At 43.1% G+C, this 23,810-nt stretch overlaps 1 protein-coding gene across 1 annotated transcript in view; it reads left to right on the top strand.

The window, feature by feature from the left end:
- The window catches only part of Tp53bp2 (tumor protein p53 binding protein 2), a 54,016-nt gene extending 30,206 nt beyond the window's left edge, over positions 1–23,810 (top strand). Inside the window, exons 6-18 of the mRNA XM_021163384.2 lie at positions 2,789–2,963; positions 3,765–3,946; positions 4,277–4,441; positions 4,798–5,026; positions 6,548–6,655; positions 6,886–7,034; positions 8,500–8,962; positions 10,630–11,408; positions 14,024–14,161; positions 15,148–15,281; positions 17,113–17,279; positions 20,119–20,318; positions 23,061–23,810. Of these exons, the coding sequence (XP_021019043.1) occupies positions 2,789–2,963; positions 3,765–3,946; positions 4,277–4,441; positions 4,798–5,026; positions 6,548–6,655; positions 6,886–7,034; positions 8,500–8,962; positions 10,630–11,408; positions 14,024–14,161; positions 15,148–15,281; positions 17,113–17,279; positions 20,119–20,318; positions 23,061–23,102 (2,931 nt within the window). The 3' untranslated portion in view covers positions 23,103–23,810. The remainder of the gene's footprint in view (positions 1–2,788; positions 2,964–3,764; positions 3,947–4,276; positions 4,442–4,797; positions 5,027–6,547; positions 6,656–6,885; positions 7,035–8,499; positions 8,963–10,629; positions 11,409–14,023; positions 14,162–15,147; positions 15,282–17,112; positions 17,280–20,118; positions 20,319–23,060) is intronic.

The raw sequence follows: 23,810 nt of genomic DNA on the forward strand, positions 1-23,810 counted from the left end.
GTGCAGACTCACTCGTGTATGGTACCTCACACCACAGTCCCCATCCTGGGGTGCAGACTCACTCGTGCATGGCACCTCACACCACAGTCCCCATCCTGGGGTGCAGACTCACTCGTGCATGGCCCCTCACACCACAGTCCCCATCCTGGGGTGCAGACTCACTCGTGCATGGCACCTCACACCACAGTCCCCATCCTGGGGTGCAGACTCACTCGTGCATGGCACCTCACACCACAGTCCCCATCCTGGGGTGCAGATTCACTCGTGCATGGCACCTCACACCACAGTCCCCATCCTGGGGTGCAGTGCTTCTCTAGACCTAAGAATCATCTTGGTCCAGTTTGGGATCTACTTAAGAATGAATTTGTGAGTCACAGTTTGGAGTCTGAGGTTCTGCCTTTCTAAATCTCAGGATAAGCTCGTGTACCATCACAGTGAGTACTGAGACACGCATTCATATAAACAGCTGATTATTGCAGAGTGAATCTCTAATCTCAAGATCTTCACTTTGAAATTCCATGTTTTTTACATGTTTTAGGCATATTCTGAGATGTTTACCTTAATAGTAGATACTGTAACTAATAGTTTAAAATTATAAAGTAATAAAAGTATATTTTAAATTATATAATTACAGTTTTCTAAAGGTATTACCTACCCCCTTGTCTCTTTACAGTTTCTGCTTATGGCATTTATAATATATAACATACTCCTCAAGGATCTATATTCTGTATTTAATCCTTTCCACAGCAACATATAGTTGTTATTGCTAATTCCCATATTATAGATGTAGAAACAAATGTCTGTTCTTGGTGAAGTTATATAATATGTCCAAGGTCTCGCGGGAACTCTTAGTTCAGCTTGGATTTGAATCTGAATTTGAATTCATAACCTTTCTTACATTGTCTCCCAGGTCAAATGGGCTCTTTCTTCCTTTCTTTCTTTCCTTCTTTTTCTTCCTTTCTTCCTTTCTTCTCCCTTCCCTCTTCCTTTCTTCTTCCTTCCTTCTTTTCTTTCTTTCTTTCTTTCTTTCTTTCTTTCTTTCTTTCTTTCTTTCTTTCTTTTTCTTTTTCAAGATTTATTTACTTATTATATGTAAGTACACTGTAGCTGTCTTCAGACACTCCAGAAGAGGACGTCAGACCTCATTACGGGTGGTTGTGAGCCACCATGTGGTTGCTGGGATTTGAGCTCAGAACCTTCAGAAGAGCAGTCAGTGTTCTTAAACACTGAGCCATCTCTCCAGCCCAGGCTCCTTCTTAAAATTAGCTTTTTTTTTAAAAGTTAGCATTTGTGTGTGTGTGTGTGTGTGTGTGCATGTGTGTGCTGGTGCACATATCTCTACCATAGTAAAAGTGTGGAGACCAGAGGAAAACTCTTGTGAGTTGGCTCTCTTTCCACCAAGTGAGTTTCAGAGATTTAACTCCAGTTCTCAGGCAAGTACTTTTACTTACAGGCCCCAAATTAGCTTCTTACAGATGGCATCTGGGGTCAGAGAGGCAGCTCAGTTGGTGAAGTGCCTGCTGAGCAAGTAGAGGAGCTGAGTTTGGAGCCTCAGCATGGTGTAAAAGCTGGGTACACGGGCAACATCTGTGATGGAAGAACTGAGGGGAACGCTGATGGAGACAGGCAGAGCCCTGCAGCACAGTGGCCTTGTAGTCTGGCCAGGCAGGTTCACTGAGTAACTCCTACTCTGTCTGCGTGACCCCTTCCTCCCAAGGCTCAGTCAGGGGCCATGCAGAGGAGGGGACAAAAAGACTTTAAGAGTTAGAAACAGTGACTACAAGGAAGCAGTGTTTTCCAGATGTAACAGGGCATTTACATAGAGGAACTCATTGCAGTTATGACAACATGCATAAAACCTGTGCAGTCTCAAGGCAGACAAAATCCCAGGCTGGGGAAAGGAGTTGGGCATGCAGTCCCTAGCTGAGGAGCTGTTGCGAATTGACAGCTTCTGGGAGAGGCGAGTCAGTTTTCTTTAAGGGTATGACCCCTGGTAGGTTGGCCCTCCTCCAGTGGAAGGCACCCAGCCAGGAACACATGAGCAGCACAAATTGTACTTGATTTTTTTAAAGTGGGAGAAGGCTCAGCAGTTGAAAGGATATACTGCTCTTCCAGAGAGCCTGAGTTCTATTCCCACACTCGGGTCTGGTGGCTTATAACTGCCTATAATTCCAGCTTTAGGGGATCTGAATCCCCTAGCCCCTGTAGGCACTTATATTTATGTACACATACTCACACACATAATTAAAAATAAAACCCTCTTTTAAGAAAAAGGACACAAAGTTGGGTGGGTAGGGAAGGAGGTATGGCTCTGAGAGGAATTGGACAAGGGTTGAATATGATCAAACTTCATCACACAAAGCTCAAAAAATTAATAGAAACGAGGGGGAGGGGTGATCAAGGGAGACACCCATTGTTGGCCTCTGGTCTTTCATGCTGGCATGCATGCACATATACAATGTATACACGTGCACCAGCACTACGCGGCTACCCGTTTTACAAGCAGGTCTTTGTAAAACTGCCTCCAGGATCACTGTGTGCTTAGTGTGTAGGAACCACTGGGATTAAAAATACTAATTCTTAGGTTTTCTCTCCACGAGGTTCTACGGTGGGCCAAGGAGTGTGTGTTTTGGATTCTACGCAGGTGATTGTGGGAGAGCAGAGCAGGGTTGGAGGAGCACCAGAGCACCAGTCTTGGTGTGCAAGGGCTGGCTCAGGTTGTATTGAAGATGGGAGTGTGACTGTTTAAAATGACAGCCCAGTAAGTGCTTCTTTTATTTTTCTTTAGGAGCAACGCTTAAAGTTTTTAAAACAGCAAGATCAACGTCAACAGCAACAAGCTGCTGAACAGGAGAAACTTAAGAGGCTTAGAGAAATAGCTGAAAGTCAGGAAGCTAAGCTTAAGAAAGTGAGAGCGCTAAAGGGCCATGTGGAGCAAAAGAGGCTGAGCAACGGAAAACTCGGTGTGTAACTCGCGGAGAGGCCACATTTGGAATTATTTTGGCATAAGAAATCAGAGCGACTCAGGATGTTTGTATGGATTTGTACTGAGAATAAGTGTATTTAAAGAAAATTTGAAGAGAATAATTTGCTGTAATTTTGATGTTGCAAGTTCCTCTTGGTTGAAGTTAGCATTGATTTTTTTTTTTTTTGGTAAGATTTTAAAATTATATCTTTAAATTATATTTTTCTTAAATTCTTGATCAAGAATTTAATGAAGATATTTTTGTTTATATGGTACCTCTAGTTATTGTATTGCCATATTATTAAAAATTAATGTTTTAGTGATTCAGTCACTATTTTTTTTTTTTTTTTTTTGGTTTTTTGAGACAGGGTTTCTCTGTGTAGCCCTGGCTGTCCTGGAACTCACTCTGTAGACCAGGCTGGCCTCGAACTCAGAAATCCGCCTACCTCTGCCTCCCGAGTGCTGGGATTAAAGGCATGCGCCACCACGCCCGGCTCTATTCAGTCACTATTTGCCATTACAAAATTGAAAGCAAAAGTTCTAAAGAAATTTGATTTCCAAAATTTAGATTTAATGTTTACTATGTAATATTCACTATATAATTTCTTCGGGGTCTTCAAATGTCTGCATCTAGACAGAAATGCAGGTGTTAGTGATGTCTGTGTTGATTCCAGTTGCTTCTAAAAGTAGGTTGCTCCTAGGACATTTTCAGAGAGCTCTCTACTTACTAGAAAGTTCATTTTAAAGCTCGACTGCCTGGGAAGTAGTTCTTTCTTACTTCCGGCCCTCTCTGCTCTAGTGGAGGAGATTGAACAGATGAATAGCTTGTTCCAGCAGAAGCAGAGGGAGCTGGTTCTGGCTGTGTCGAAAGTGGAGGAGCTGACAAGGCAGCTGGAGATGCTGAAGAACGGCAGGATCGATGGCCACCACGACAACCAGTCGGCCGTGGCTGAGCTGGACCGCCTTTACAAGGAGCTGCAGGTATGTGTGGCTCCCTTCTGAATGCAGTGGGCACTCGTCCCTAGAAACAGAAGCTGTCCGCAGAAAGTGACCATAACGTTTGGACTTTAGCTGCTTTTCCTTAAGGAGGGTGGAAATGGGAGTCCAGAATAAACTTTAGATGCCTCAAACAGGAAATTTGAGGCATAACCACAGCCAGTGGTCTGGCACAGATGTCATTAAGTTTAAACCAGGAGGGAGCACCTTACATTTTTGGATATTATGTAATAGTTAACCATGTGATTGCCTCCTGAAGGTGCTTTTCTTTCTTTTCCTTGGTTATCTTTTTTTTCCCCTTCCTGTTTTGTTCAGTTAAGAAACAAACTGAACCAAGAGCAGAATGCCAAACTGCAACAACAGAGGGAGTGTTTGAATAAGCGCAATTCAGAAGTGGCAGTCATGGATAAACGCGTCAATGAGCTGAGGGACCGGCTGTGGAAGAAGAAGGCAGCACTGCAGCAGAAAGAGAATCTCCCGGTGAGTGAGTGGGCGAGTGGGCGAGTGGGCGAGTGGGCTGTTGGACTCGGGCCTGGGGAGGGGAAGCTGCATCTTCAGAATCCATCCAGCTGTGCTGAGAGGACCGTGCAGTGCTGTGCCTACCAAAGATGATCTGTTAGCTTCTCACGTTCAGCTCTTACCTGTGCTGCTTACCTTTTCTTCCTGACACTTGCAGCAAGGTTGTAGCAGAGTTCCATGGGCAGTGGATCTGTTGGGGACATTTTTATAGACTCTGTGGCTAAATTCTGAAAGTGCTGATCCTGAAATTTCAGTCTTATGAATTCAGTCATCCAGTAAGACGTATAATATTAAAAGATTTGTGCTTTTTAACTAAGGTTTCACCTGATGGAAATCTTCCCCAACAAGCAGTGTCAGCCCCAAGTCGTGTGGCTGCTGTAGGCCCTTACATCCAGTCATCCACTATGCCACGGATGCCCTCCAGACCCGAGCTGCTCGTGAAGCCAGCCCTGCCTGATGGTTCCTTGGTCATGCAGTCAGCAGAGGGGCCAATGAAGATACAGACACTGCCCAATATGAGGTCTGGGGCTGCTTCACAAAGTAAAGGTAAAAGTGGGCTCTCTCCACGTCCTTCACAGTCAGCGCTCCCCATCCCACTCTGTTTTCCAGTTTTGAGTATTTTCAAAGTTGTTTTCATATTACCTCCCTATGTTAAAATCTCAAGTTCCTTTGTTCTTTGTCAGTGATTTTAACCTTACCCAATATAGTTCAAATCAGGATAAAATCTAAGTTATTTCAGAAATGACCTTGCAGGATGTCTGGTGATCTCCCTTAAGTCCATCATTCTCTGTAGAGGTTGAGGCAGGAGGATTTTGTTTTGGGAGCAACCTGGGACTATACAGTAGGATAGTATCTCAGAAAAGAGAAAGAAAACAAACAGTTCTTGTTATGAATGAAAGCTTGGTCTGATGTTTACCAAGTGAGGTCTTTTCATCGTGTGTGAAGAGACGGTATACATAAGTCAGCAATGCCATTGTTACAGAAGTGAGTTGTGAATCCATTCTCTTTAGAACAGTGTTAAAGATTCATGAGCTTTTCTGCATGCACATCGCTTGCTGACAGATTTTAGAATAAAGGTAAAGACCTGGGAGTTGTAAAGGTGAGGCCAGCCAAGGCTCCACGCTTTAGTTGTCCTTGTATTCTGTGTAGTCAACAGGTACATGCAGAGGTACAACGTGCAAGCTGGACTTTCGTAATGGAAGGGTAGCTGACAGGAGAGTGTGAGGAAGTGCAGGGTCAGCGTTCTTACCATTTAAGTAACCATTATGTTTTCTTCTTTGTATCATTTATATATATATATATATATATATATATATATATATATATATATATAAACTGTTTCTAAAGTATTTGTTGTTTTGCCATAGTTATTACTATGAAGCATTAATAATATTAATTTTCTAAGATGAAAAAGCCATGGCATATTTGTGTGTGTGTTTGTGTGTCTGTGTCTGTGTTTTGTTGTTGCTGTTTTTGAGGTGGAATCTTGCTATATATAGACCAGGCTGGCCTTGTACTCACAGAGATCCACCTGTCTCTACCTCCTGAGTGCTGGGGTTAAAGGCATGTGACACCACCCCTGTCTGGTATTTGAAACATTACTACTAGTGTAGAAAATCATAAACACTCTAAATAGTGAAAGCTGGATTGGAGTTATGAGCGCTCGTTTACTGAGCCATCATCATTAAAGCATTGTTTATAAGATCTATATTACAAGCCTCAACCTGCTGAATTGGAATTTGTCTCTGGGTGATGCTCATGCTTCCTCACAGTCAAGGATAATGAAATGGGGCTTTTCTGGTTCAGGCCGGCTTTCTCTTTGCTTTGGCTACTTGTAAACTGCATGAGTAAGGTGGAAAACCTAAAAGCAAACCAAAACCTAACATAGGTGCTTTCTAACAGCAAAACCAAAACCTAACATAGGTGTTTCTATATAAATTTACTGGGAGTCTGTGTGCTCAAACTGTAAAGCTCTTTCTAGAGATTAAAAGTCTTAGCAGTCAAGTGAACTGAACTAGTGAAGTGCCCTTGAATGTGAGTGACTTCTGGCTCCTTTCTGCATTCTAGGCTCTAAAGCTCACCCAGCTAGCCCTGACTGGAACCCTTCCAATGCCGACCTCTTGCCCAGCCAAGGCTCTGCTGTACCCCAGAGTGCTGGAAATGCTCTGGACCAAGGTGAGGCTTGTTGTGCCACCTCTGAGCATTTTGCTTTGACTTCTAAAAGGTAGTCTTTGTACCTTTTCTAGCTGGCTCCTCTTCAGTTGGTTAAGACCAGGGACAGTTTATTTATGAAAGCACTTAGCCGGCCTGGTGTTGAGAGAGATCTAGGAGAAAGAAACAGGAATGATAAGCAGTTTTATTCTAAACAGTTTGAATATTGAGCTGGGTTTTTTCTTTGTCTTTAGTTGATGATGGGGAGATTGCTGTGAGGGAGAAAGAGAAGAAAGTGCGTCCCTTTTCCATGTTTGACACAGTGGACCAATGTGCTGCCCCACCCTCCTTTGGTACCCTGAGGAAAAACCAGAGCAGCGAGGACATCTTGCGGGATGCTCAGGTACTTAGCACTGTCTCGGCTGCTATCACCTAATTTGTTTCTCTAGTACATTTTTAAAGAAAAGATTTTAAAGTATTGTCTGTGAGGGAGAACAAAAATATAATATTTAGAACATTGGAAAATACAGTGGGTGTCTGTTATGTCCATTTCTGCTGTTTAGTCATGATTGTACACTGCCACCCTATTGGGGGTGGCTGGCATATTTGCTGCTGGGTCACAGGTTTTTGCAATTGTCGGACGTGTGCAAGCACACCAAGGAAGACTGTATCCCTCCAGATGTTTTATTTCTTTGAGATCTGATAAATGAGCATAGTGGCTCACATCTTCTTTCCAACACTGAAGAGGCTGAGGCAGAAGGGCTGCCTCAGATTGGAAGCTAGGCTGGGATGCAGTGTGAGATTCTGTCTCAGAGGACGAAAGTGCAACTGAAACCCTTGAACTCTGGCACCAAAGTCATGTCAAAGACATGACGGTGACCTTCAGTGAACTGGGGATCTTAACTTAGGATGAATGGGCCTGTGGATGAGTGCTGCGAGTTAGCGGATTTTCAAGTGCTTACAACTCAGGAATTGCAGGTTTTGGTATGGTTTTTTGAGACTCTCTTTTGTTCTGTAGCTAAGACTGGTCTCAAACTTGTCCTTTAGCCTTAGCTAGAATTTCAGACGTGCAGAATTGATGCCCTCCATGGATATGAATGATGTCAGTAAAGAGTTTTGCCCTGCTGGGAAGCAAGACTAGGAGGGAGTCATGGGGTTGGGGGAGGAATTACATTATGTCACTCTAAGATATATTAACCTGATTTTAATATTTGATTTAAAGTTTAATGATTTTAAAATGTGGAAGCAATGTTTTGTCCACTTTTCTTTTGTTGTTGTTGTTGGTTTTTTGAGACAGGGTTTCTCTGTGTAGCCCTGGCTGTCCTGGAACTCACTCTGTAGACCAGGCTGGCCTCAAACTCAGAAATCTGCCTGCCTCTGCCTCCCGAGTGCTGGGATTAAAGGCATTCACCACCACACCCAGCCTTGTCCACTTTTCATGGTCGTGTCCAGTGTGCAGGAATATATTTATATATGCATGTTCACATATATAGGTGCATATACGTGCCCATGGGTGTGGAGGTCCAAGGTTGATGTTGGGAGGTTTCTTCAGTTGCTATTCTACCTTATTCTTCGAGGTAGGGTCTCTCAGTAAGTAACACTCAGTTTGCTGATATGACTGGTCTCACTAGATAGCTCGTAGGCTGGAACTAGATCGTGCTCTCATTCATCGTTTACAAGGTTCTGGGAGACCAAATTCCAGTCCACTTGTTTTGTTGCAACTGCTTTAGCCCTTGAGCTAGCTGGAGACCCAAGAGCTGATGTTTTTATAGTATGTACTTGTATTTGTGACGTGAGCTGACAAATTGTATTGTGTATACTTTTGTACAGTATTTTAACTTCCTTGCTGTGTATACTGTGTGTTACAGGCTGTAAATAAAAATGTAGCTAAAGTACCACCTCCCGTTCCTACAAAGCCAAAACAGATTAATTTGCCTTACTTTGGACAAACGGCTCAGTCACCTTCTGACATGAAACCAGATGGAAATCCTCAGCAATTGCCAATAGCTGCTACATCCATGGGGGCTAAGCTCAAGCCAGCAGGGCCACAGGCAAGGATGCTGCTGTCTCCTGGTGCCCCTTCAGGTGGTCAGGACCAAGTCCTGTCTCCAGCATCTAAGCAAGAAAGTCCTCCTGCTGCTGCAGTCCGGCCCTTCACGCCCCAGCCGTCCAAGGACACCTTCCCTCCAGCCTTTCGAAAACCCCAGACTGTGGCAGCAAGCTCCATCTATTCCATGTACACCCAGCAACAGGCACCAGGAAAAAACTTCCAGCAGGCTGTGCAGAGTGCCTTGACCAAGACGCACCCCAGGGGCCCCCACTTTTCAAGTGGTAAGGTTCCATTTGTTTGTATTTTTAAGAGGGTTGTACCGCTGTGCATGTGCAGGTCAGAGGGCAGCTGGTCGGGTCTCTCCTTCCATGGGGAGCTCCAAGGATAGGACTCAGGCTGTGTGAGACTTGCATGGTAAGCACTTTTATATACGATCGTCTCACCCAGCCCTTGATTTAAGGTAAGGTTCTTTGGTTTCATTTTTTACCAGTTTTAGGCTTAAGTCCCATGCCAAGCTACTGGTAGACAGTAAAGTGCCAGGTCTCTAGTTAGACAGAAACTTTGGTTGTAAGAATTTGAGCTGTGCTCTGGCTTAGCGGGAGCTTAGTGGAGTGTCTGCTATGTGTTACGACTACAGTAGTCACTGCAGGCCCTGCCTAGTCTACATATACAGTTACAGCTAGGATAGTACACCCCACAGAAGGCAATATAGAAAAGCAAAGATTTATTATCATTTTGGAGAAGTCGAGGCAGAAACTCAAGCAACTGGTCACATTGTAGCCAAAGTCAAGAGCAGAGAGAAATCACTGAACCCACTGTGCCTGCTGGTTCTCAGGTAGCTCTTTTCTGTCTTACATAGTTCAGGACCCACTACCTAGGAACGTGTTACACACAGTGGGCTGGCCCTGCCTACATCAGGAAACAATAAAGACTCCCCGCAGACATGCCCAGCAGCCGGCCTGATCTAGGTAGTGACCTGCTTGAGGCTCTGTTCAACTGTGTTGTCTAGGTTGTGGCAAGTTGAGAGTTACAAACTAGCCATGACAGACAAATTGGGAGTCAGTTCTGAAGGAAGTCACTGATGTGGGGAAACAGGGTCACAGAAGGAGGTCACTGATGTGGGGACACGGGGTCACAGAAACCTGTATCCTTACTGTTTGCTGCTTGGCTGTTGTTGGTATGTGGGGGATGGGATGATTACGTTGTCTCTGAATTTTTAAAAGCAACGTTCTCTTGTACTCTAAGCTATTCTAATGAGGAGATTGCCACTAAATAAATATGAAGCTATAATAAAATTAGTTTGTGTTAAACATGCATAGTCTGGATAGTTGAGAGTTTTTTTTCTGACTTGTTGGTTATATTATAGGGCTAGAGTAAAATGGACCATGATTTAATTGATTGAAATGACTTTGTAGTTATGAAATAAGCATGTAATTGTGGTTTAAAGCTATCATAACAGATATTAAAGTGTCAGTGTACTGCTACCTCTTAGTCTTTTCAGTAATCCTTAGTCAATATTGCTAATGTAATAAATCAGATTATTTTGACATAATTGGAATGTTTCAGGGTATTGTCTTTGGGAAAGACTAGTGGCTCTCAGTTTTGTGAGCCAAATATGCTTTCTCACATTGGTCAACATTCGAATGGTGTTTAAGATGGGTAGTATATATGTAGACAGATTACCAACCTCGGGTGTGGTTTCCTTCTTACTGTTTCATAGCACACAGTGCATGCTATCATCAATGGAGATTTTGATTCTGTAGTAAATGCAAAGATGAAAATTCTTGCTTTAAGTAACATTTTTTTATTTAAAGAAGTTAAGTGTATGTGAGGGAGATAATGTAGTAGCTATGAAGTGAAGGGAGACTTGGCTTACCGTTAGCTGTGTTCTTACCAGTTTTGCCTAATTAGCACTAACCTAATTTCCCTTTTTCTCTTCACCAATTAGTGTATGGCAAGCCTGTGATAGCTGCTGCCCAGAATCCACAACAGCAGCCAGAGAACATTTACTCCTGTAGCCAGGGGAAGCCTGGCAGTCCGGAGCCCGAGACAGAGCCCGTTTCTTCAGTTCATGAGAGCCATGAAAACGAAAGGATTCCTCGACCACTCAGCCCAACAAAATTACTGCCTTTCTTGTCTAACCCTTATCGAAACCAGAGCGATGCTGACTTAGAAGCCCTGAGGAAAAAATTGTCGAATGCACCACGGCCACTAAAGAAACGTAGCTCCATTACAGAACCAGAAGGCCCTAATGGGCCAAATATTCAGAAACTTTTGTATCAGAGGACCACCATAGCTGCCATGGAGACCATCTCAGTCCCGTCATACCCAGCTAAGTCACCAGGCTCAGTGACTGTCAATCCAGATAGCTCAGTTGAAATCCCAAATCCATATTTACATGTGGAGCCAGAGAAGGAGGTGGGCTCTTTAGTCCCTGAACCACTGTCCCCAGAGGATATGGGGAATGCCAGTACAGAGAACAGTGACGTGCCAGCTCCTTCTCCAGGCCTTGAGTATGTGTCTGAGGGAGTCACGGACAGCAGTACAAATCTGCAGAATAACATAGAAGAAACAAACCCAGAGGCTCCCCACTTACTTGAAGTATACCTAGAAGAATACCCCCCATACCCACCCCCTCCATACCCATCTGGGGGACCAGAGCTGTCTGAAGAAGACTCCGCACGTATGCGCCCACCTGAGATCACCGGGCAGGTGTCTCTGCCTCCTGTAAGTAACATAGTGTCCCGGTTCATCCAGGAGACCTTCCCTTGGGCTACTCGTCATGGGGGCTGTTCTCAGTTTGTCTTTTTACCTTATGATCTAACCCTTGGCATGAAGTGGATCTCTGTAGTCTTGGGTTTTGACAGCATTGGAGCTCATTTATGGTGAGCTATGTATCCCAGTCTTCCCCTACCCCCTCTTATAAAAGAGAGTCTCACTTAGTTGCCAGACAGGCCTTGTGCCTCTGGAATAGCTGAGACCCAAACCTTTACCACCAAACCACCCTCAGGGTAGGAGTGATAGATGCCGTAACATGTACATGAAAAACACTGCTATATTTTGGTGTGTGGGGGTTCTTTATACAGGAAACATTTTTCTTCTCTTATCTGTACGGGCTGCCTCTTTTCTCTCGCTGAAGGTGCGCTAGGGAGATGCTGGGTTGGAAACACCCGGCCAGGTTCCCGCAGCTTCGAGGCGGGGCCTGCAGTGTCTTCTCATTGTTGGGCTGCTGCTCTCTAAGCTTTGATTTCTCTGTCCATGCGGTGTTAAGATTTTATTTTTATTTTTCATTTTATGTACATTAGTGTTTTGCCTACTTGTATAAACATGCATTGTGTGAGTGCGTAGTGCTCAAGGAGTCCAGAAGAGAGTGCCAGGTCCCTTGGAACTGGAGTTACAGATGCCTGTAAGCTACCATGTGGCTGCTGGGAACTGAACCAGGGTCTTCTGCAACAGCAGCCAGTGGTCTTAACTGCTGAGCTGCCTCGCCAACCCCTGAAGTGCATTTTTAAATGAAATAGTAGGTTGAATCTTAAACTTAAAACTGTTAAAATTTGGGGCTGGTGAGATGGCTCAGTGGGTAAGAGCACCCGAATGCTCTTCCGAAGGTTCGAAGTTCAAATCCCAGCAACCACATGGTGGCTCACAACCATCTGTAGTGAGATCTGATAAATCTTTAAAAAAAAAAAAACTGTTAAAATTTGAAGGAGAATTGGAGAGAGCAGGGCAGAGTGGGGCAGGAGAGAGAGCAGGGCAGAGTGGGGCAGGCTCTTCTGCCTTTCTTCCTGGACAGTGCTGTTTGGAAATCATTAGCAAGTACCAGTCTCTTGGGTCCCTCTTTCTGTAGAATCAAGTTCTCCTAAAACTATGTGTCTGGCTGGAAATGCCTTCTTTACTTCTTGACATATTAAAATTGTTCTGGAAGTTTATGTCACTCTGAAATAGGTGGGAGACTACCATAATCTCTAGCCTGCTTTTGTGTAGCTTAGTCAGAAGTCGTTTTTGTTTCTTTAGACACAAAATAGAATGTTGAACTGTGACTTTAAAACACAGTAAAAACCACCTGGCACTTTTGAATGATTATTTAAGTGGGTTTTGTATGCCTGATCCCATATTTTACATGAGTTTGTACTTCCTTTAGAAGAGCCTCTTATTTTCTTCCTAGGAAACCGACTGCTCTTTCCTTCCTGTCTTACATGAGTAGATGCTGTGTTGTATGTGTTTCTTTGACAGTGAGTGGCTAGGTGTTTGCCTCCTGGAGCATCCGAAGGCTGTTAGCACAGCCTTAGGCTCACTGTACAGTCTAACACGTAGTCTTTCTATCTGCAAGGTATAGTATTTGTTACTTAAAAGTTCCGACTCTTCACATCTGAGATCAAAATGAAAAAGGGGTAGGATGGTTCAGTGGGCAAAGGCACTTGCCATGAAAACTGACAACCTGAGTTCTATTTCTGGCACACACATTGTAGACAGAACTGACTCCTGATGTTCTTTGACTTCCACACTTGCACTGTGACACATGAGTGTGCACGCCCCAAACACCCCCACACACATAAATAAATAGATGTAATTTATGAAGTCTGATGTCTCTCTCTCTCTCTCTCCCTCTCTGTCTGTGTGTGTGTGTGTGTATGTGTGTGTATGTGTGTGTGTGTGTGTGTGTGTGTGTGTGTGTGTGTGTTTTAAAATCCCGCTTCATACAATGAAAAGAACTACTGCTTGGGCCTTTAAAGTCTACTTACTAACTTGTCCTAAGATGTAAAGTTCTCACTCAGTGTATGTAGTTATAATTAATCATCTTTATTATTTAGCCTAGTAATTTGCTTGTACCTTAATAAGGATTATGGTATGAAATACTAGGAAGGGCTTACCTAGATTCAAATTCTAGTCCTGATGTTTTCTGGCTATGTGTCTTTCCTTCTGTGTGCAATAAGCATGACTAGGTTTTTAATCACTTGTGTATGTGAGCTTTTATGAATCTGAGCATTGCCCAGTTTTCAAGTGAGGTTTTCTGCATTATACTCTTAGATAAGTGGTTTAGAAACAGTCTTATCTGGTTGTGGACCTCCATCAGAAACTAGTCAGCTTGCCACCAGATTTAGCTCACTCTGAGTGCCATAGCCAGGCACTAATGGCACACTCCTATCTCCCCAGGGTTAGAGAGGCTGAGGTAGGAAGATTGTAAGTTCAAAGCCAGCCTGGGCCACATGGTGAGCTCAGGCCAGCCTCAGCTAAATGTGAGGAAACTAAGTCTATAAATAAACCCAAGTAGTTATTCTTTTCACTACCTCAGTTGAACGCTGCCTCTGCCTGTGTTAATATCCCCCACACTTCCTTTACAGGGCAAAAGGACAAACTTGCGGAAAACTGGCTCCGAGCGGATTGCTCATGGGATGAGGGTGAAATTCAACCCCCTTGCTTTGCTGCTAGATTCATCTCTGGAGGGAGAGTTTGATCTTGTACAGAGAATTATCTATGAGGTAAGTTTCTTGACTATAACTTTGTATTTTATTTTAAAGCTCAAAATAGCTACTATAGTAAATCCTATTTTAAAATTTTCTTTTTTGGGGCTATGGTGTTGTGGAGAGGGATATTGAGCACGCTCTAAAATAGGCTGTGTTATTTTAAGAATGTGGCTGTAAGATTTTGATAAGGTAGGAGTTGAGTTTACACTTGAAATACATTAGTGTACTTTGTTAGTGAGAACATTTCTCTCTGAAAGTTGCTCTGTATGCATTTGTACTCTATAATATTGCATTACAGTTGTGGTCTGTACTCTGAAATTTATTTTATTATTATTATTATTATTCTTTAAGACAGGGTCCTGAGATCAACCTTAAATTCATGATCCTCCTACCTCAGGCTCCTGAGTACTGGAAGCACAGGCATGGGCTACTGTTCCCAGAGCCTTTAAAATACTTTCACTTGGGTTTCTTTAACTTCCCATAGCAAATAGTATGTCTTATTAGAAACCAGTTTGTGGCAGGAATTGGAAGGAAGAACAGGGTAACTATAAGGATATAGTTTCTGATGGTATGATTTTTAAACAAAACCTTCTTGCAGTAAGTACTTAATTCAGCTAGGCTCTCTGCCCTATTGTTAGGATTTTTCTTTACAGTTTTCTTGGCTCCTCTGTTTCTTTCTTTCTTTCTTTCTTTTTTTTTTTTTTTTTTTTTTTTTTTTTGGTTTTAGAGCTTTATTGTAGAAAGGCAGGGGGAAAGAGAGAAGGTATAGGGGACGGGGGGAGACTCTGGCCATGGCCAAGAGGAGAGAAGGGGGAGGAGAGAGAGAGAAGGAAGGCTAGAGAGTAAGAGGTAAAAGCTTAGAGAGAGGCCCCTCTGTTTCACTTATGGTATTTAGAATGTCCCCAAATTTTCTGTTTTCTTGATCCTAAGAAGCCAGTTAGTAATGACAGTTAATGCGATATGAATTGGAGTGGCTCTCACCCTTTTTATTGGTGTGACAGGTTGATGACCCAAGCCTACCAAATGATGAGGGCATCACAGCTCTTCATAATGCTGTGTGTGCAGGCCACACAGAAATTGTGAAGTTCCTGGTACAGTTTGGTGTGAATGTAAACGCAGCAGATAGTGACGGATGGTAAGTTCTGTGTTCAAACTCCAGTCAGACATGAGCTGTGTGTATTGCTGTAGAAGCAGGCACAGAAACATGCCAGCGTGCTCCTTCCCGAGCTCCCCATTACTCTTGGAGGGCCTGTCCTCTTGTAGCAGCCATTTTGTTCAATTTTGGGAAGCAAATGGAGTTTAAAATTTTAATTAGCGTATACTGTAATAAATTCGCCAGCATCCTTCCTCTGTGCTTGTGGTGACTGAAGGCTGGATGGAGGATGGGGACTGTTGAGGTGGCTGCCAAGTGGACACAGGGCAGGTGGCATATACAGTGTGCATTCTCCAGACAAAGTGCTGAAGTCACACTGCAAGGGGGCAGGGCAGACAGAATGTTCCACCGTGCTACTCCGAGCAAGCCATGGTCTATAACTCACAAATAATTTGGAGCTCTGTTGATCTCCTATGTCATGATCCTTCAGAAAGTGAGCCTGTAAGAGACACAAGTTCTTTCTGTGGAGGAATATGAAAACTTTTTCTATAAGGACTGAAATGTTACCCTCTAATCTCCTCTTAAGTACTTTAACTTTATTAATTTGTTTTTTCTTTTAATGTTCTAATATCAGGTGCTCATGTAAAACCTATCATTCCAAGTGACTGCGTGATCATCTGTGAACACTGTTGCCTTTTTGTTAGATATTTGTGCTGTATAGCCTTATATGGTATTTGTAAATAAATGAACAAACCTTTTGTCCAAACCACGGGTGAGCTGTAGCTCAACAGTGGAGCACTTGTCTGGAATGAAGAGCCAGGGAGTCCCAGGACTGTGAGCATAGAAGGCGTAGAATAAATGCAAAAGAGAGAGGAGACACACAGGGAGACCCGACAGAAAAGCATGCAGACGAGGGGCCCAGACTGAAGGAGGCAAGAGGAGCAGAGGAATACTGTACCTTGAGAGCTAAGGAGCATGTCTCAAGCCAGTCTTCCGAGCTTGGAGATGGGAGATACCACAGATTTTCTTCTGTGGTGTTGATAAATTCCTGCTAACTCATTGCCTAAAATAGATCGGGGTGTGTGTGTGTGTGTGTGTGTGTGTGTGTGTGTGTTACAGTCACTATTCTGAGACTGTATTTTCAGAAATGATCTCAGCTATAGTCACTTTTCTACTTAGAATTTAACTTACAGTTTCAGCCAAAATTTACTTTGAGTTTTAAAAATATATGTAGCCTGTGAATGTAACCAGATTCCTTGAAAGTTGGTGTTGAAAAAGAATTGCAGGCATGTAGTTTAAAGATTCCTAGATTTTTTTTTTTTTTTCCCTGGCAGAAGTGATCAGGTTTCAGGGCTAGAGAGATAACCTAGTAGTAAGAACACTGGTTGTTCCCAGTCACCCACATCATAGTTCACAGCCATTGTACATAACTCCAGTTCCAGGATCTGACATCTTTTTCTGGTCTCCATGGACACCAGGCACATAAGAGATGCGCATAAGTACATGCAGGCAAAGCGTATACATGCAAAACTAAAATTTCAACAAGAAATGATTATAGGGTTGGGGAAATCCAGACAGAACCAGATCCACTTTTTTCTGTTCTTTTTAGGTCACAGTAAAGACGTTATTTCCTTGACTTTTCACACTGGCACTCAGCTGCTGTGCCCATTGGTCCATTGCTCCAGATATGTTCCTTTGTACCTGTAATTCTCTTATTGGTTCAGTGATCTGTCTTGATTGAACTAGTTTTTATAAGCTATTTGTGAGGCTGGTAGGTAAGAACCTGAGGAACTTTCTTCACAGGTAACTCACTACGTGGAGGTCCTTGAGCTTGGAGAAACGTTTCTAACCAGTTCCGTGTCTTACCTCACAGGACGCCATTGCATTGTGCTGCCTCCTGTAACAATGTCCAAGTGTGTAAGTTCCTGGTGGAGTCTGGAGCAGCTGTGTTTGCTATGACCTACAGTGACATGCAGACTGCTGCAGACAAGTGCGAGGAAATGGAGGAAGGCTACACACAGTGCTCCCAGTTTCTCTATGGTATGTAGCCAGTGTGGTCTGATGTGTTGGTTGCCGTATTTATTTACCCTGTCGCTCAGTGAGTATGGTGCTATTTGCTCTGCATAGTTCCAGATACTGAAATGAGGTCAGTCTAGGTCAGATATAGTGCAGCTTCTGAGTGTGTGCCTAAAGAGCTGTTGCCAGCGACATCGTCAACTATAGCTGACTGTTGCTGTTAATTAAGTCTTTGTATTCAAAAGACCTTCTCTATGGCTTTAGCACTTAGTGAGTTACAGCATGTTGGAAAACGAGATTAAGAAAAAATAAAGACAGCACATCGCATGGTTTGGAGTTTGGTTTTGTTTCATATTTTCTTGATACTGAGTTTATGATTTTGGTTACTGTCAAAAGATGCTGTACTTATCTAGGGCTGTACCTAGATACTGATCTCTGTTTAGAGAAAAATGGAAGTGAATTTGAGATCCATATGTGTTGGTTGTCTTTTATGTAAGGCTTTTTGTTGTTGTTGTTGTTTTGTTTAAACTACAGTTGAAGTTAATTTTTCTGTTCATTTTGGCTTGAGAGAATAGGAAATCAGAAGGGCTCAGGAGTCTAGATTGCTCAAGCTCTCCAAAGTTTCTTTCTTAACAACTATTGAAACAGCTTCTCGAAATTAAAGCACCGGTCTTTGCCCTCTCTGCCCAGCCATGTTCCTTGGGTGTTTCTGCCTTTTTCAGGATATAGGAGAGAAGAGAGGGAATTCTTGATGTCCACAAAGTTCCTGTCATCTAAGTGTGTTTTCTTTATTTTTCTCCTGTTTGTTTTGGGTGCTAGGTTTGAACCCAGGCCCTTATACTTAGTAGCAGGTCTTTATCACTGAGTGAACCCAGCCCTTGAAGCTGTGCAGATGTCGTCATTGAGATCTGTGATTGTGTTTTGTTTGTTTTCAACTTTGGACCAATCGAGTATTTTGACATTAACATTATTTGTAAATTTATATGTGATAGACTTTTTAAAGAGACATGAAGGATTTAATTTATATATGATGACTTCTTTAAAAAGACATGAAGGAAATTTGGTCATAGTCTTTTGATTCATAATTGTATCAGAGATGTCAAGGTTGATGATACAGGATAAAGGTTAATTACTGGTGATGGACTCAGATGCTCATCTAAGGGAGAAGAAAGTGACCTCGCGCATACAATATTACTGTTTTGTAAAATCTATCTTCCCATTTTATTCTGTTCATGTAGAAGGCTACCCTTTATGTATGTCTGTGCAGCGAGTGTTTACAGTGCCCTAGAGGCCAAAAGAGGCACTGAACACCCTGGAGATGGGGTTAGAGTGTTGTCAGCTGCCATGTGGCTGCTTGGAATTTAACTTGGCTCCTCTGGAAGAGCAGTCAATGGTGCTCTCAACTCAGAATCTCTACAGTCCTGCCTGCAATTCTTCATGGGAATTTCATTGAAAACTGTGACTTGAATTGTTGATTTGAGCATCTTATAGCACCTAGGATTTCTTTCCACTCCCATTGCAAACAAAAACACAATGAAGCTTTAAAATGTTATGGAGTTATATTTGTGTGAAGTTTTGTTGTCCAGTCTTGTTTGTGATGTTTGGGTGGGAACCTTGGACCTTCTCCCACTGAGGGAGACACCTCCAGCTATTGTTCTGTTTTTGTTTTTTGTAATTTCTTTTATTGATATTTTCTTCATTAACATTTCAAATGCTATCTGGAAAGTCCCCTATACCCTCCCCCGCCCTGCTCCCCTACCCACTCACTCCCACTTCTATGCCCTGGTGTTTCTCTGTACTGGGGCATATAAAGTTTGCAAGACCAAGGGGACTCTCTTCCCAGTGATGGCCGACTAGAGATACATATGCAGCTAGAGACAGGAGCTCTGGGGGTACTGGTTAGTTCATATTGTTGTTCCATGTTCTGGTTTTTTTGTGTGTTACTTTAAAAGGTCAGAACCTGACCCCTTAGGTTGGCAGAACTTTCTTTTGGAAAAGAACAATTTCAGTTCTTTGTTTTGTCTTGTTTTGTTTGTCCAGAGCAAGTACAGTACCTGCTGGTTATTAATTGTTATAAACTAATTGTTGGCTGCTCAGAGTTGAAAAATATGTCTGAATGCCAAGGAGGTATTTTCCTGTATTTCTAAGACATATAGGTAAATGAAAGTTAACTAGCTTTCTGTAAACTTGATTGTTGTGTCCACATCTGCTTTCCTCTGTGGTGCCAGGTGTCTGTTTCTCTAGGCTTGGGCCATCCTTCGCTTTTAGGGCAAAAGGAGGAGGTTGGCCCTAACTTACAGTCAGTACATAACTGCTGGAAAACGGCCTTTTTTTTCTCGTGCTCTGTTTGTAGATTTTAACATCTAGAATTCTGTTGGAGTGACCGTATATAGACTTTTCTATCTTATAAACTCCCATATTCTACATTCAAACATGATATTGTATTTTTCCTTCTAATAACTAGGAATTGAGTTTGTCTGCTCTGTGTATTGGGTGGCCATTATGTATAGAAGTAGGCCAGAAGTTGACAAGAGTCTTTTGTTTAATGTCATAGATTCAAACAGTTTTTCTTTTAGCTGCTGGGCTAACAGAATGCTTCCTCTCTGGGGAAGGTAAGCTTTGTGAGATGCCTTGGGGGTGTTTGTTGTTGGCCTCCTAGATACGGATCATTTATGGTCTATAAACACTGCTGGTCTCCCGTTCCCTCCCATGCTGGGGCGTTTACTTCTTGGATGCTTCCTGCTGTAGTTCTGACATTCTAATGAGGATCCTTTCCCCCGTTGGTTTCACAGAGTTGAAAGTTCTTGTGAGTGGTGTAATCTGAGTGGCGAGGCCCACGTGGTCTTTCTTCTGTCTTTTGTAGGCGTTCAGGAGAAGATGGGCATAATGAACAAAGGCGTCATTTACGCACTGTGGGATTACGAGCCGCAGCATGACGATGAGCTGCTCATGAAAGAAGGAGATTGCATGACCGTCATCCGCAGGGAAGATGAAGAGGAGATCGAGTGGTGGTGGGCGCGCCTTAACGATAAGGAAGGATATGTTCCACGCAACTTGCTAGGAGTAAGTCACTGCAGTGCTGACGTGGTTCATGGATGAGCTGCTGTGTAGTCAGTGCAGGTTGCTGCCTTTGTTATAAGACGGGGTACAGGGCTCAGCACTATAGAGCACTTGCTGCTCTTGCAGAAGACTCAGGGTCAGTTCCCGGCGTCTCCATGGCTGTTCTCAATTGTCTAGAAACTCCAATTTTAGGGGACCTAATGCCTGCTCACTGCACATACATGGCATACATACATACATATATACATACATGCTGACAAAGCACTCATACACATAAAATCTTTTTTAAAACACGAGGCTTAAATTTATGATGCCCTTAATTTAGACTCACGGGTACATCTACAGTGCACTTGATTATACTTTGAATGTATTGATAGTTTAAGCTCAGGATAATATATTCCAAATTTGTGCCCTAGGCTCTTTTATAGGTTTAACCCAGGTGCCATATAGGTCATGCCCATGTTCCCAGCACTTGGGAGATGGAAGTAGGAAGATCAAAAACAAGGTCCTCCATGGGCTTGGATATTCCTGTATGCAGCCTGCACACAACAAAGACTCGCTGAGTGAGTGAGAGAATTAGAGAGATAGTGCAGGCGGATTGAGATCAGGTTTGGAGTGCTTGTGAGGAACATGAAACATGCTAAAGGGCAGGAGAGACGGTGATGGACACATGGGTCATGGAGGTCACAGGCCCTGGCTTCCACATTGCCAGCATTCATTCAGAACATTTCTGGTCTGTGTAAGCAGGTGTTGGTGCAGACTGAAGAAGCCTGCCTCTGAGTTTGGTGTGCAGACAGTGCATATAAGACATTGGTAGGTTTTTTTTATCAAGCATCAGATAGACAAGGTCTGTCCTATAGCTTTAGATAGAAGCCTGCGGGAGATGTCTCCAGCATCACACCAGGAATAGGGTTCTCTCTGCTAAGGTTCTTCTGCTTGAGTGTTTCAAGGAGCCTTGGCACTGGGACCTGGCATTCTGGATTGTGACAGTGACCCCCTTCCTATGGTTTTCTGTCACATGTCCATTAAAAGGCATTTGCTGCACCTTAACTGCTGTTTTCTGAGAGCAGCATTTATTGTAAAATAACTGCTGAGCCATCTCTCCAGCCTCCTAATGCTCTGATCTCTCAGGAGCTGCTCAGATGAGTTCCTCTTCTCCCCTCCCCCATGTCTGTGAGTGGGGATGAGACAGGGCTTGGCTATGTAGCCGAGGCTAGCCTCAGACTGAACCCTCCTGCCTTCGAAGTGCTAGGTTTACAGGTATGTCTCACCGACCTACCTCATTTGTTGGGAATTATTAACTAATTGGACATATTTGTGGTATGAAGCATGGCTTTTTAATCATTTTTAAAACATTGAGAGGGAGGGAGGGGGGAGGGGGAGAGAGAGAGAGTGTTTTCATGTGCCACAATAATTGTGTGAAGTCAGAAGACATTTTTGGGAGTTGAGATTGAGATCCACTGAAGACGCCTGGCAGCCAGTGTTAGCTGCTGAACATCCCGCCTGCTCCTTCCTTCTCACCCCTAACCCAAGTTTAGAAAAATGGTTGATTTATAAAATGGCTCAGTCAAGCTAGTTAACCTGTGTAACCTGATAAAGCTGACTTTTAATTTTGTGATGAAAATAAAATCTGTTAACGAGTTTCCAATTAGTATGTATGGTTTTAACTATTAATTCCTATGTTGTACAACAGACTTCTATTAAGTTGAATTTTCTAGTGAAGAGAATGGTTAAGGAGATGGGAGGATTATTTTGAAGGGGGAGCAGTCAGTCAGAGACAGGGTTGGGCTCTCAAAAGGTTTTGAAATTAACAGACGGGGATAAAGGTTGTAATTTTAGTCCTAAACTTAGAACTCCTAGTTCCCCGGCGCTCTCTTCTATAAACATGTGCTGAATGTGTCATGTTTTAGTATCTTCTGAGTATTAAAAAATAAAGGAAATTTCACAATGTGGAATATTTAGACAGGCTCAGCCTTGAATCTGCAAAGGGCTTTGGCAAATGTCTTTTCTCAGCTGAAACTGACTCTTAAATAAACACACCACCTCTTTTGTTTTCTTGTCCCTAGGAGACAGAAGGGGAGGGTTTGTTTAGCTTGATGGTGAAATTCTAGTTTGACTTGCTCTGGGCCTCCAGACAGGGCCCTGCAGCCCTCACATAGCCTCTCCTCACTCTTGTTAGGGAAAGCACAGGCCAGCAGAATCCCAAAGCATTTCATGTCTTCCTAAGTCCACTGATTCAGGCATCTGTCCTGATAGGCTCAGGTTCCACCCACAGTGTCATGTCCTGTAAATAAGGTTGAAAAAGCGTGGTTTACATATGTGGTTCCAGTACTTAGGAGTGTGAAGCAAGAGGATTGTAAGGCTAACCTGGGCTACCTTGAAAGACCCTGCCTTTAAAAAAAAAAAGGCTTTTGCCCCATCATGATGGGTTTCTGGCGCACACAGCAGTTTACAAGTAATCTTCAGCGTTTGGCTTCCCTGGGCTGCAGTGTGGTGGAGCAAACTGCAAGTTGAGTTCATGCCTGGAGTCTCTGTCTGTGTCACAGCTCTATGGTGCTGTTCCAGCTGCTGGGCCCTTGACTGTGATCAGTGTAGACTCACTTCCTGCTTCCACAGCTCAGTGCCTTCCTGAGTTGGTTTCCTGTGTCACCTTCCTTGCCCCCCTCCCTTCCTGTACTTATTGAAATATTGTAAAACTTCCATACATATGCCACATGTAAATCTTTTTTTTAAATTCTCTTGCAGCTATACCCAAGAATTAAACCAAGACAAAGGAGCTTGGCCTGAAACTTGAGTTAATGAAGAATTAATGAGCTAGAAGAAATACTATGATTATCCAGGAAAAAAAAATTCAGAAGACTTACTTTAATGACAGTGTAGCTCAGAAGCAATGAAGAATGTGCCATGGAAGAAAATGAAGGACCGAAGGACTCAGCGTGAGCAGATGCATTGAGCTGCTGAGTCCGCACCACCCTGGCTGGGCAGAATGCTCATGGCGGCGCAGGATAGGAGGCAGCCATCTGGCTTTGTCAAGAAATGGGACCATTTGCAGGACTGTGGGAAAATCAGTTTCTTGTTCTGTGTAGGGTGATTTTGGCACTGTTCCCATTCCGCTGACCTGCCAGAAAGGACCTGTGCCATTTGGCACCATCTCCAACTGCCCCTGAGCACCAGCAGGCTTTGGGATACCCGGTGGGTGCTGTACACTTGTGTGTTATCAGTGAAGAACTGTTAGCTGCTTTTCAGTGAGCAGTAACTATTGTATGAGTTCTTGTAGCATTTAAGAATTATGCGTATATTTGAAATACTGAAACTAAACTACACTACCTAATCTAAAGTAGATTTAGAATCTTGTTTTTAGATTGAATTTGAATCTATATTTATTGTCTTTTTGTATCTTGGAAATTAGAGATTTGTTATAGATTTACCTGTATTTGTCAAGATCATAGTTGGTTTTAAAAATGATTGTAATAAAATTAAACTTTATGACTCCAA

This window comes from Mus caroli, unplaced genomic scaffold (genome assembly GCF_978045245.1).
Source record: "Mus caroli unplaced genomic scaffold, Mus_caroli_1 scaffold_1, whole genome shotgun sequence".
NCBI lineage: Eukaryota > Metazoa > Chordata > Mammalia > Rodentia > Muridae > Mus > Mus caroli.